At 37.8% G+C, this 14,037-nt stretch overlaps 1 protein-coding gene across 6 annotated transcripts; it reads left to right on the top strand.

Annotated features, from left to right (window-relative positions):
- Positions 1-363: 363 nt before the first annotated feature.
- uimc1 (ubiquitin interaction motif containing 1) lies at positions 364-13,737 on the top strand. Of its 6 annotated transcripts, none has more exons than XM_079898293.1 (18): positions 364-773; positions 1,404-1,479; positions 1,584-1,711; positions 2,174-2,428; positions 4,139-4,651; positions 5,682-5,748; positions 6,478-6,572; positions 6,948-7,319; positions 7,448-7,693; positions 7,928-7,989; positions 9,121-9,236; positions 9,310-9,374; positions 9,486-9,714; positions 10,355-10,406; positions 10,504-10,612; positions 11,601-11,649; positions 11,775-11,820; positions 11,922-13,737. In XM_079898293.1, the coding sequence occupies exons 1-18, from the start codon at positions 669-671 to the stop codon at positions 12,085-12,087; spliced, it is 2,751 nt and encodes a 916-aa protein (XP_079754419.1). In that variant the 5' UTR covers positions 364-668; the 3' UTR covers positions 12,088-13,737. The 6 variants fall into 6 exon arrangements, with proteins under 6 accessions (XP_079754419.1, XP_079754421.1, XP_079754420.1 ...); XM_079898295.1 differs by having other exon boundaries at positions 416-773; positions 5,682-5,724; XM_079898294.1 differs by having other exon boundaries at positions 416-773; positions 5,682-5,724; positions 7,448-7,696.
- The last annotated feature ends 300 nt before the right edge of the window (positions 13,738-14,037 follow it).

Raw genomic sequence — 14,037 nt, 5'->3', positions numbered from 1 at the left:
TTATAAACAACATTGTAAATTAAATTTGAAAAAAATATATAATAAGCAGTAGGGCAGGCCACGCTGATAACAATCTATCAACAGTTTTACTTTACCCAAATTAACATGTATATTATGGATCTGTTTTTGATATTAGAAAAAAAATTATATTCATTGGAGTAAGTGGAGTGAACCTTATTTTGAGTCTATAAAAATTCCCCTAAAAAAATATCTGTCTATCTATTTTATTATTGCATTTGCGTTTTTTTGTTAAATGTCTTGAGAACCTATGGATCTTTTTTTTTTTTTTTTTTTTTTGTACATTTAAAATTCAGCGTCATGCGGCGACGTAATGACGTAAAAGAATCATTGAACCGGTTCTTTGAAACAAACCGATTCACGGAAATGATTCGATCCAGCGCGCGCGCTCTCGGCTATGACGTAACGTCTTTCTTGGTCTCTCTTGGCTCACGTGACTCTAGTTTCGTCGCTTGTGAAAATTTCCTGGAATTGAAATCCTTGTTTTTCGAGCCTTTGACTAGCCGAACTAACATTGTATTACCTGATATGAACATTGAACGCGTTCAGTAGGAGTTTCTGAGCAGTTAGCTGAGGTAGCGTCTCAGAGAGCGTGTCAAAAGGTGTGTAAGTTAGAGAGAGGGAAAATTAATGTTATTTGAGGTCGCAGGATGCCCCGCCGGAAGCGCACACCGGATGAAAGCGGAAGAAGAGCTAAAGTCAGCAGAGTGGAGCACAATGAGGAGACCCTGGTCATATCTGATTCTGATCAAGAGGTACTGTGTACCACCTAGTGTGTGTGTGTGTGTGTTCGTTTAAAGGTTTGAGAGTTGGTTAAGTGGAAAAACAACAACTTCTCCTTTAAGAAATACCATGGTAATAATTGTTTCTGCTAAATATTGTTAGTACCACATATTTAGTATTGGCTCAGTTGGCTGTGTTGTGTTGTGCTGTGCTCATTTCAATGCCAGTAAAGTCACCAAATGGAATTGCAAAATGTATTGTTTTTGTTTTTCCAAACATTCTAGATTCAATGCACAACATTAAAAAAAATAATAATAATGTGCCCCTGTAATCTTTAATCAAAATAATTTCCCTTCCCTCTTGCAACAACTTCTCTTCTCTGATGATGTAAGGGCAGGACAACCTGTCACTCACATGAGATTGACCAATAGCAAACCATCAATTTCCCATGGACAAAATCAAGTCCCGCCCTTCATTTCTTCTTGCTCCAGAAGTCCGTTTCACTCGGATATACGTCACAATAGTGAAGAAAGGACAATTGCAACTTCCGTTTCATGCGATTTTTATAACTATGACATTTTTATACATAACTGTGGTTCATTTTAAATGAAAGGAATAAAATGACAATAAACCGACTTTAGATTTGACCTTTTTATCCTCAGGAGGACGATAGTCCCCTTAAACGGTCCTCTCGGACATCCCGGAGGAGACGAAGAGAGAACGAGTCCCAACTACGAGGTACCGCAACTCAAGATTTTCTTAACAAATCATAAATTGTGCCTGAAATATTAGGCGTACATCTCATTCAGACCCTTCTGTGCCTCAATTCTCTTAAAAAACAGAGATGACAGAAGAAGAGATGCTGCTCTTGGCCATGAGACTGAGCGCCCAGGAAGCGGAGAGCGCTGCCGCAGAGAGACGACAGCTGGAAGACAGCGACATACAGAAAGCCATAGAAGAAAGTCTTCATGTTGGGGAAACACTTTTTCTCATAAAGGCTGGAATCCACTGCACGACTTTTAAAAATGGGAACAGATTTTAAAGGGGACATATCATGAAAATCTGACTTTTTCCGTGTTTAAGTGCTATAATCGGGTCCCCGGTGCATCTACCAACCTGTCGCCGCCATTTGGTTTTCGCAGGCGATAACAGTGTAACCAGTTCTAACGCAAAGTTCGAGCAAAGCATGCAAACTGTTCAGTTGTTGGCTGCGTAGACGAGCACTGAACACTATTTGACCAAAAAGTGCCACAGCTGTCTTATAAAGACCTCAGGAACTGTGTCAACCTGTGTAAAAGTTAAACATGACGGTCGATGCGATGAAGTCTGTGCAAATGTGTGGTGGATTCCATCCTTAAGTCTCACAAGTCACAAGTCTCATACCAAAAGAGCAGAATGGCATTAATCAAAAATGCTGTGTGTGTTTCTGCAGGAGAGTGCTGTAAAAGACTCTCAGGGTCAGGATGAAGCAGCCAGCTCTTCAGGTCAACCACAGCAGAATGTAGCAAATACAGCATTGCACTTGAGACGAAAGCTGTCTTACCCCAGACAAGATCAGAGACACAGCGAGAATGAGAGGGAAAAGACTAGTCCGCTGCTAGAAATGCCTGATCTGTCACAGGTGACCTCCTCGCAACTTTCATCGAGGAGTTTAACTCAGGTCTCCAAGACTCCTGCTACCTCTCAGGTTAGTTTTTACGAAATGGCTTCACATTATATATGTTTTCTTCTTAACCCTATAAAGCCTACTGTATCATATTTGATACCCAAATTTCCAAGGCCTCTAATTTGTCAAAATGATCTCAAACTTGCTTTTGTACGCAATCTATTATATACCTTCTTTCATCTGATTGATAGTTTATACTGATTTAGCAAGTAAAAGGCCTGTTTTGCTGTATATGATACACAACAAAAATATGATGCACAACACAACACAAAAAGATCTAAAGGTTCATTTAAAAATACAGTTTTTGGACTTTTATTTCATATATAGTTAAAGGGATAGTTCACCCAAAAATGTAAATTCTGTCATTAATTACTCGCCCTCATGTCGTTCCAAACCCGTAAGAACTTGAATGAAGATATTTTTGATGAAATCTGAGAGCTTTCATAGGCAGCAACGTCACTGCAACTGTCAAGACCCAGAAAGGTAGTAAAGACATTGTTAAAATAGTCCATGTGACTACAGTGGTTCAACCTTAATGTTATGAAGCGACACAGCAAAATACGACTTTATTCGACAATCTCTTCTCTTCCACGTCGTTCTTCTGCGCTGTTGGCGTAGTGTAAACAGTGCAGCGCTTCCTGGTTCTACGTCAGAACATCGACTCAATGTTGGCTATGCTAGCTCCTGCGTCAGCATCACGCGCATGTGTCGTGGTGCTCACGTGACCAGCGTCGGCCAATAGTGAGGCGGCCCGGAAGCGCTGCACTGTTTACACTACGCGAACAGCGAAATAGGAGATCTGACACAGAAGAGAAGAAATTGTTTAATAAAGTAATTTTTGTTTTTGTTTTTTTGCACACAAAACAAGTATTCTTGTCACTTCATAACATAACATTTTTTAACCACTGTAGTCACATGGACTATTTTAACAATGTCTTTACCTTTCTGGGCCTTAAAAGTTGCAATGACGTTTAGGGCTGGGCAAAAAAAATAGATTTTTCGATTAATCGTTTTTTAAAATGTGGTCGATTCAAAATCGATTCTCAAAAGCCACAAATCGATTTTTTTCCATATTTGTTTATCTATCACCCAAAAGCCAGTATTAGCACTGTTATAGCCTTACAGCTAATGCTGTGAGATTTTATGTGTGTTTTATCTTAAACATAAAATAACCTGATCCTGATTGATCAAGGCGTGCGACTGTTCTGACTTGTCAATTTTCAGCATTAATTTTTCATCTTGTATCAAAACCCTGTCCATTCATTGTATGCATTTGAAGTTGGGTTATATATCCAAGTGTCCCTAAAATAAAAAGTGTTTAATATACAGGTTTGTGGCTCTTAATTTCTTTTTATTAATTAACCACTTGTAAACTTATGTTCACTGTTCTTTTTTTTATAAATATAGGATTTGTATTAAATCTATATTCATTGAGTCGAATCGGGAATCGAAATCGAACTTAGAATCGAAATCAAATCGAATTTAGAGCTTACGAATCGAAATCGAATCGAACTGGAACATTTGAATCGATACCCAGCCCTAATGACGTTGCTGCCAGTGGTTGGTTCAGAAACCAATTTCATCAAAAAGATCTTCATTTGTGTTCCGAAGATGAACGAAGGTCTTACGGGTTTGGAACGACATGAGGGTGAGTAATTAATGAACTATCCCTTTAATTATAAAAGAATTAACCTTCCCCTTTGTTTCCCACATGTTGATGCATATTCCCAGGACAAGACCGCAGATAAACTGACAGTCATCAGCGACACTCCGGAGGATGAGCTCTTCAAATCTCGCTCAGAGTCCCAGTTGTCCCCTGTCTTCCCCAGGCATCGCAGCTTGATTCGCCAGCCTATAGTGTGTGTGGAGAAACTGAGTCAGGAACTCATCCCGGGGAGCTCAGGCTCGATAAACTTTCACACAGGGGACAGCACTGCCACTTCCACCTGCGCTGACAGGTCTCTGTCCCCACAGAAGGATTCACCTCTTTCCGAATGGCCCGTCTTCACTCAGGATCGCTTCAAACCAACAAGGGATCTGCCAGAGGACAAAGATAGCCAATCAAATGCTAACGGGAAGGAAGACGATACTCAAATACCTGATGAAGACACTGCTTTAGCAACACAGCTGAGCCAAGGTTTGAGCGCAGATCCAGATTCGTGCCTTTCACCTTCTAGAAGATCCCAGAAATCAAGCCCCAAATGTGTGCCCGAAAACAGCAATGAAGACGTCACTGAAACAAGTGTAAGTAGAACAGCATAAAACTATGTAGATGTTTATCAGTTACGCTACTGTTCAACCGTTTGGGATTACTATGATTTTTTTTTTTTTTTTGATGGAAATTATTTCATTTAGCACGGATCAAAAGTGAGTTAAGTCTTAATAATGTTACAAAACTTTTCTATTTCAAGTAAATGTTGTTCTTTTGAACAGTAAAGTAAATGTTTCCACAAAAATATTAAGTACCACAATTGTTTTTAACATTTAACACCAAAAAAAATGTATCTTAAGCACCAAATCAGCATATTAATCAGAATGATGGAAGGATCATGTGACACTAAAGACTGGAGTAATGATGCTGAAAATGTTGCTTTACCATCACAGGAATAAATTATGATTACGTTTGAAATGAAAAGTGGATTTGAAATACTGTTTTTACTGTATTTTGATCAAATAAATGCAGTATTGGTGAGCATAAGAGACTTCTTCCAGAAACATTAAAAAGTCTCACCAACCCCTAACATTTGAACGATAGTGTGTATATTCTTCAGAGAGCTTCATTCTAATCCCATTCACATGTTTTTTGTAAAGACTAGTTCTATTTTATCAGGTTTTGACTGAATTAAAGGCCAATTCACACTGAGGATGACAACTATAACAATAAAAATATAGTTTTAAAAATCGTTCTGTAATCAGAAGCAGAACGTTATTCTGCATTGGTGTGTGGATAGTTATCATTCATGGTCTCAACAGGCCTTAATCCTCTGTAATGCATGTTCTAATCATTTTTATTTCAGAGATTTAATTTATAACACAATTCTGCTCTTGGAGAGCTACCCAAGAAGGTCTTATGTGTAAAAATCTGTGGAAATATTGTAGTATCTGTAAAATCCTCGACCTACTATGTTACCCATATGTTCTCATTCTGTATAGGATACATCAAATGTGAATTGGGATTCGCCCTAGATCTTCAGAGATGAGATTGAACGTGCCTGACTCCATCTATCATCTCTATTTGTGTTCTAACTCTATTGTGTTGTTATCATTTTAACAGAAAACTCCTGACCAAAAGCAAGTGGAGGATCAAACCTCTCAGGGTGAGAATGTAAAATCTGACACTGGTATGTTGTTTCTTACACTCCTCCTCTCTACTGTGGCCTTACTGGCAATGTTTGCTCTATTTACTCTGAGACATATGGCTTAGAAAGAGTTTACAATTTTCAACTTGCCATCTTTGTCTGATGCTGCAACACAAATATAGATTAACTTGCATAGTTCATTTCTAAGTGGTACTTTGGGGATGTATAGTCATGTCAAACGAAGTGATTAGTGTTGAGTATTGAAGTAAGGCAGTTTGATTGTGAGTTCTGGCAATAGAAAAGCATTTACTTCAAGTTGCAAGTGTGGTTGACCCACTGTTGCTGCAAGACTGAGCTGTGTTTTGTAGTATTCGTCACCACACAGAGCGAGTTTGGTTCCTGCCGACAGGGCCTGACAAGTTATTGGGTTCTCTGTGCGATGGTTCCATACAAATGTTAATTCAGCAAGGACAATTGGTCAGCCTTTTTTTAAAAAAAAGAAGAAATTATATAAAAGTTGAAAAGCTCCTATTGACATACTCTACCGTATTTATACAGAGTGACCGTAAAGACATGTATAATGTTAGGAAAAAATTATATTTCAAATAATTGCTGTTCTTTTAAACTTTCTATTTATCAACGAATCCTACAAAAACATATGTAAGAAGTCTGAGAAGAGGCTTCTTTCAAAAACATGTAAAAACAAAAAATCTTTTGAATTTTTGAACACTTGGGTTCACCCTAATCATTTCATCATGTGTTAATCTGCAGAAAAAGCTCCAAACCAGTCTTGGAATGAAATCACCAGTCACATGGTCTTGCATTTAGCAGATGATGATGATGATGAAGATGATGGCAGTGAAGAGGTAGGCAGGATACGGTACTTTAAAGTTAACAGTTTGTAAATTTAAAACAACTGCATGTTAATGCACAAGGATATTATTATATTAATCAGAATTGAATGTATTCCGATTATGTAAGCCCCTTGTAAGCACAATATTGCCATAACCAGTTACAGCTAATGTTCTGGTTTCTAGAAATTTGAATCTGCCATATGCCTGTATTCAGAATTTTGGGTCAAAATATCCACATAAATGGACATTCACTTGTATCAGTGCCAAAAAATGTCCAAAAAATATAATATGTGCATGTCTTCGATTATTGGGAATATGCTGATTACAAAAATATTCCAATAGCTACATCCAGGTTTAACCAGAATTGGAAAATGATGTCATTTGCAGGTTCTCTTCCCAAGCCCGGTCAAGAAGATTTCAATCAGGACTAAGCTTTCTCCAAACCAGTCTTGTATCTCTTCAGCTACCATCACCCTCGATCCTTCCACACAAGACACACAAATGTCTCGGTCTGTCCTGGAGGAGAACTCAAGAGCATCCAAAGGTGCTGAATCCCAAACCTCTGACCGTAAACCTACACATACTTCAGTGGGAAAAGGACCATGCACGATCTCCTACTACTGGGGAGTGCCTTTCTGTCCCATGGGGCAAAGCCCGGACGAGTACACGCGTGTGATCATGTGTCAGATGGAGGTGTACGAGAAGAGCCTGAAGGAGGCCCAGCGAAAGCTGCTGCGCAAAGCAGATTGGGGGCAGCCAGTGAGTGACATCAACTGTCAAAACGTCACATTACAGCGTTTATAGGAACAATCTGAAACTGATCAGCTTTCCTTATGAATATTCCTCAATCCTCAAGATTGCCAAATGATACATTTGTTTGTTTTTAGGTGTTGCCTGGGTCCTCGGAGAGGCCGTTCGCTGGGAGGAGATGGAAGCGCAACAGAGCTCCTCAGCTGTCAGAGGATGAGGAGGAGAATGAAGAAGAGGGAGGGAAGGAAAAGAACAGAAAAGTGGTAGAAGAAGAGAGGGAGGAAGAAAGGCAGGGGTCTGTGGTGGGGTCACAGGAGGAGGCTGAGGGAGGACAGAGCGAAACATACGTAGTCGTGTCTTCTCCAGAGACAAAAGATGAGCAGGTGTGAATCAGGGTGATTGTTTAGATCTAGAGATGTCGGTGTCGTGTGAAATTAACCGATTTTGTTGTCAGAACTAGAATTTCAGCATGTCTGCTTGGATCCATGGCTCCAAATAGCTTTCTAGGGTTGTTTTTTTTTAGTGTAATACCATCATCAACCACAAGATGACACTCCAGTTATTGACTGTGACAAAGACAGCACCTGTTGCTGATATCTTGTTTGCCTTCTCAACAGGAAAAAAGCCCTTTCCTCAGCCAAGAGGAGCCTGTAACTGCAGCTGCAAATAGATCTTTCAGGTAAAATAGCGTGTAGTTCTGGTGTTTCCACCAATTATGTCACACATTCTACCCTTTGAAAGAACTAGATGACATGCTTATTTCAGAAGCACACAGTCAGCACCACATTTAAAAAAGTATTTTTAATAGTCAAGTCAAGTCAAGTCAACTTTATTTATATAGCGCTTTTCACAATACAGATTGTATCAAAGCAGCTTCACAGTATTAAATAAAATAGTACATCAGTGTTTGTTTCTAGTGTAAAACGTCCACGTTTGGTAATGCTGAACAATTACTAATATAGTAATTATGTCTTGTAATGCATTGTATGGTCTAATATGCTTAATATAGGGTCTGTAAGTTAAAAAGACACAAGACGTGTATTATGTTACAAAAGATTTATATTTAATTTATTCATTATTATATTTCATTTATTTAAGATTTATATAATAAATGCTTTTCTTTTGAACCTCCTGTTCATCAAAGAAAAAATGTATTGTAGTATAATATGAATGTATTGTATATCATTTACATTTGTTTTATTGCATATGTACCCATTTTATTTTTCTCATTTCTTATATGTGACCCTGGACCACAAAACCAGTCACATGGGTACATTTTTTGAAATTGAGATTTATTCATCATCTGAAAGCTGAATGAATATGCTTTCCATTGATGTATGGTTTGTTAGGATAGGACAATATTTGGCCGAGATACAACTATTGAAAATCTGGAATCTGAGGGTGCAAAAAAATCTAAACATTGAGAAAATCGCCTTTAAAGTTGTCCATTTATGTTTGTGATTGTGCTGCATTCACTCACAAAAATACATGTTTTATATATTTACGGTAGGAAATGTACAAAATATCTTCATGGAACATGATCTTTACTTAATATCCTAATGATTTTTGGCATAAAAGAAAAATCAATAATTTTGACCAAAAAAATGTATTGTTGGCTATTGCCACAAATATACCCGTGCGACTTATGACTGGTTTTGTGATCCAGGGTCACATAGTATTTGAAGGAATAGTTGGCATAGAACTGAAAGATTTACTCAAAGTGATGAAGTGGATGGTGCTGAAGCTCTAAAAATGGACAAGTAGCATCATAAAAGTATTATAAAGCTGTCGTATCGCATCTCATTGACAGGAAGAAAACTCCGTGGGATATTTCAGATGAAACTCAAATAAAGGGTCCAGCTGAGCAAGAGGAACAGGAAGCCCAGACTCATGAGGGTTGTGACGAGGATGACATAGTTTGTCCAGGTAAGTGACTCTTCAGTAGATGATGAAAGCCTTTCCTGTGGCATAAACATAATTCGGTTGAATGTGAATACAGAGACTCAGATGACTGAAAACAGCTCACCAGAGCTAATGATCACCAGTCCCGCCAGTCCCGCACAGGTACAGTAGCACTATACAAACACACAGGCAGCATCCTTTAAGAAATACACTTTTTATTTACAAGCAGATTGAAGGACCTTGTAATTGTAAGAGAGCTTCCCTGGTTCACAGCCCCAGTCTCACACTGCCAGCGAGGTGATGGAGGTGGAGGAGGGAGACGGTGCGTCTGTGGCAGCGGAGGAGATGATGGAGCAGGAGATCGATCCAGCAGAAGCTGCTCCTCCTCACGGTCAGAGGATGGAGTGTCCCATGTGCTCTAAACTCTTCCCCTTCAGCAGGATCGAGATCCACGCAGCTTTCTGTGACGGAGAAGCAGACCAGCAGGAAGAACAATCACAAGGTCACCTTTATTTATAGAGCGCATTATACCATGAAGATTGTTTCAAAGCAGGGTTAAACAGGAGAATAATGATTGAGTGATGGAAATGAAAGACGATAGTAAAGTCATTATTGAGCTGAAATCAGTTCTGAGATTATTCAGTTCCGTTCAGTAACTGTAAGTATGAAATGAGTTCAATTCAGCTGTAAAGCAGCTCTGTAGAAAGTAGATCCAGGGAAGAAGATCAATCATATTCATTATGCAAATATTATGATTATTATAATGGACTCTATGCACAATCGTGTTCGCATTTAACATCAGTGTCCATCGTGACTTCCGGTGCTGTGCTGGGTATGGAGATTTAGCACAAAATTAAATCTTCAGGTGTCACATAACAGGACAAATTAGCATTGATCCGATCCACCTCGGATCACATTAAAGGTATTACGCTTCTGGGATGTATTACTAAAACGTTATGGTTATACTATAAATGTTAATAATGTATTAATGTATCAATTAGACATATGACAGAAAGAGTTTGCGTAGCACTGAGATTTTAGTGGAAATACATATGCAGTCGGTGTGCAGAGTCTATTGTCTGTGAGATATTTGTGGAAAAGGTCAATAAATTTGTGAAATGAAATATTTTATTTTATTGTAGTTGTTGCCCGACGGAAGAGGACCAGAGGAAATTTAACAGAGCGATCTGGCAAGTAGGTGAAGCAAACATGAACATGTTGAGAATAAATTACAATAGTAGTGTCATAAAAGACACGACACACTGTCTTTTAATGGTCTTTTTCTTCACAGATCAGCAGAGATGGAGAAGTGCTTCCTGTGTCAGGAGTTGTTTTCTCCCCAGGAGTATCCAGAACATGTTAAGTCATGCTTTAAAAAGAAAGACATGGGAACTAATCAGGTGACCGTTACATACTGAAACAAGTATGCTTACTCATCATTTTTAAATGTTTAGCGTTCGACATTCTTAATTTGCTTGTCCGGAATTTATTTGAATTTTTTTGTGTTGTAAATATAATTTTTTGTGAAGCAATATTCTCATCACTGTTCAATCAGCATTGACATATTTAAATCTGCATATTTATGATATTTTCACCTGTATAAAGGGCATTTTTCCCCTCTAATATTATAAATATATGCTTTATCTTTCATTTTAAATTCTTAAATTTGATCAATAAATTAACTTAGAATAAAAAGAAACTATAGGACTGTTACCAATCAAATTAAATAATTTACACTAAAAAATTAAAACTGCTTTAAATAGTGTTATGAGATTTGTTTTTAAACATTTTTTGAATATACAAATAAGAAATGTTGGAAAGAATGATACTTTTAAACACTAAACCGCCAGTAGGTGGCGGCAGGTGACCGTCTTAATGAGTGAGTCATTCATTCAAACGATTCGTTCAATGAGTCATTGAATCTTTGACTCAAGTGACTTAATATGAATTACTTGTTTATTGAACTGTCATATTAAATCAGTGTCACATTTTCAATTGTGATGTTATTCACACTCTTGGTCGTGTGATGTTGCTTAACTGTATCATATGTTATAAATCTAAACTCCACATTTTGAGTTTCTTTGTTTGTGCTGCGCTCATTTGTTTCCATTTCTCCTCGCCTCGATAGCGCAACCTGGTTACCGTCAGTACATTATAAATGTTATATTATTATCCACTATCAATCGGCACTTATGCTAAATGAATGCAGAATCGTTCTCGCAATTTGGTGATTCCCTAGTTATTTTGTTATTGCCGTTTTAATCAGGCTACTTGTCCAGTCGGGCAATTATAACTCTCTTTCACTTGCCCCTCCCAAAAATCCACTCGTCCCAGACAAGCGCTAATGTCGTGTTTGTATGGAGTTTCATTATTGTAGTGTTTTTGCAGGAAAACGGCCTACTTTCTGCTCTGGAACGGACAGAACGGAGACCCACAGGTGTGTAATATTGATTTACATTTACATTTATTGAATACATTTGCATATTGATTGAATTTCTGCTGTTTATGCCAATAAAGCTTGAGCGATGAGGCTTTTTATTATATTTAATTCTTCACTTTCAGGCGGTGATGAACCTGGACCATCTGATGTTTCTACAAAGAGCAGCTGGTACAATTTCAATATTGTTTGCTAAACATTGTATGTGCATATGCCTTTCATTTTTTTTCCCCATAAAATCAGCACTGATCATTTCATGAATGCTTCCCCAGCGGTCTTGCCGATCCTGCGGTGACGGGGACGTCTGAAAGTGTAGACTCCTCGTCGATGGCTTCTTGTCCCAGTAACACCTTCAGTCCTCGATCAGAGAACACCGACTCTATTGACTCCTGTAAGAACAGCCTAAGACTCTCAAGAAAAAGAAAATTCAAAAAATAGTGTCGACGTGCTTTTATTAACACTGGTGTCTGTGCTTTTCAATGCCTCTCCGTTTCTATGGCTTTTTATAATGAAAAATGCACAAATTTATATATTTAAAGCCTTTGTTGTGTTATAAATGTGTATTAAATGATATTGACAGCTCATGACCTTTGTATTAAGTGACTGTTTTAAACCTATCAAACATACTTCGGCCTGCGCCCTTCATGGAAATTTCACGATCGGAGTTTCACATGAGGGAGAAAAAGTTCCCCACGCATATGAAAGAAAGTCGCGCTTCATCGAAGTTTTTGTGAGCGCACCTTTACAGCAATCTTTTCTTTACATTTTCATTGAGAAGCTTGCAAATATTTACCATGTCGTTTTCTGAATGTTAAGTGCTGGGTATAACAAATCAAAATTGACCCTATTTACTTTGTTAACGCATATTACTAGTCTTGTGGTAAACAATTAATCCGTGCAAGTTAATACACAGAAAAAAATTGTTTGCCGTCGTAATCTTTAATCAAAGTCTGAAAAGTTACTTCCGGTCTGGAATGGCGTTCCTTCTCTGATGATGTAGGTTTGACGGCTTGGGTTGGGAAACGCTTAACCACTCCCCTCAAACCGTTAGTCTGTAATGAGCAGAGATGGAGAGGAGGAGCGCTAGAGTAAAACCCTGCCCTCTGTTCAATATTCCCTTTCACTGGGAAATACGTCACAACACTGGAGAGAAGTCGTTTGCAACTTCCGGTTCACGCGGACTTTAAGGGCTTACAGAAATGTTGTCTTTCTCTAAATATGCTAGTCAGTCTCCGACCAGATGAACTACAGGTTGACTAGAAATATTTAAGCCACATGGAATGAAGTAATGCAACATTAATATGCCATTCTGGTTTCTTTTTAGTTGGACACACACACAAACACTCACACTCACACTCTCACTCACTCACTCACTCTCAGGAGCAGAGGTTTGGAATAAGCAGTGATTTTTTTGTATTGTGTCATTTGATTTGTGGAATGGCAGCGCCATCTTGTGGAGTTTGTATGATACAGCACTTCATTGTAATTTCTTTTAGATTTCCGTCACACTTTTTCCAACATTATTGATAACTGAGGATCAAATCAGCATATAGAAGCATATTGGATCATGTGACACTGAAGACTGGAGTAATGAAGGTGAAAATTCAGATGATGATTGAAGAATTGGTCTGTGTTTTCATGCTTTCCCCCTGCACATGTGCAAATGTCCTCAAAGAAAAGAGAGAAATGGAGGGAAACAGGAGGAATGTATGTCACAGAGTGAGGGAGGGGGTGACGTGTCTCTGTGGGACACTTTGTATTGAAATTGTGACCCAGTTATGTGGGATTCATGAGAATGTCCTAAAGTATGGACAGAGCAAGTTTTCTGCACTCCATATCTGCAGTGGAAAATAAAACGTGAAAACTTTGAAGGTCCAATACATTTAAGTTTTTAACACGTCATTTTTTTAATGACATTTAATTAGTATTCCTGATGTAATGTAACAACATAATGAATCTACTTTATAGATAGGTTAGGTTAATAATAAATGCAACATTGTTCATTGTTAATTCATGTTCATCCATAAAACATGAACTAATAATAATTGACACAACTTGAAATGTCAAAAATGCATTAGTAAACGCTGTAAAAAAAAAAAAAAAAAAAAAAACTTTTTCATTAATTCATGTTAACAAATTGAAGTTTATTGAATTTTTAAATATTAAATATTAAAGTTTTATGATTATTTTATGTTTAAATAAAGAAAATATTGAATCAAATTTATTAAATAAACACAACTGACATAAAGAGCCATTATGTGTAAAATAATAACGGTTATGATGCTTGCAGGCATTATTTGCAAAGCCTCAAAACCAGTTCCCATGTAATTTGACACTGAAATATATGTGAATATTGTGTCGGAGAGGATCTGTATGTGTATGATTATG

Source organism: Squalius cephalus (assembly GCF_949319135.1).
Source record: "Squalius cephalus genome assembly, chromosome: 17".
In the NCBI taxonomy this organism is placed as follows: domain Eukaryota; kingdom Metazoa; phylum Chordata; class Actinopteri; order Cypriniformes; family Leuciscidae; genus Squalius; species Squalius cephalus.
Note: the sequence above shows the minus strand (reverse complement) of the source record. Positions and strands in the feature narration are given on the sequence as shown.

Excerpts from the sequence above, each read along its gene's own strand:
- uimc1 (XM_079898292.1), top strand. The coding sequence starts at position 669 with ATGCCCCGCCGGAAGCGCACACCGGATGAAAGCGGAAGAAGAGCTAAA. Across the intron at positions 1,480-1,583 it reads GAACGAGTCCCAACTACGAG|AGATGACAGAAGAAGAGATG; the intron begins GTACCGCAACTC and ends CTTAAAAAACAG. Across the intron at positions 5,749-6,477 it reads GAATGTAAAATCTGACACTG|AAAAAGCTCCAAACCAGTCT; the intron begins GTATGTTGTTTC and ends GTTAATCTGCAG.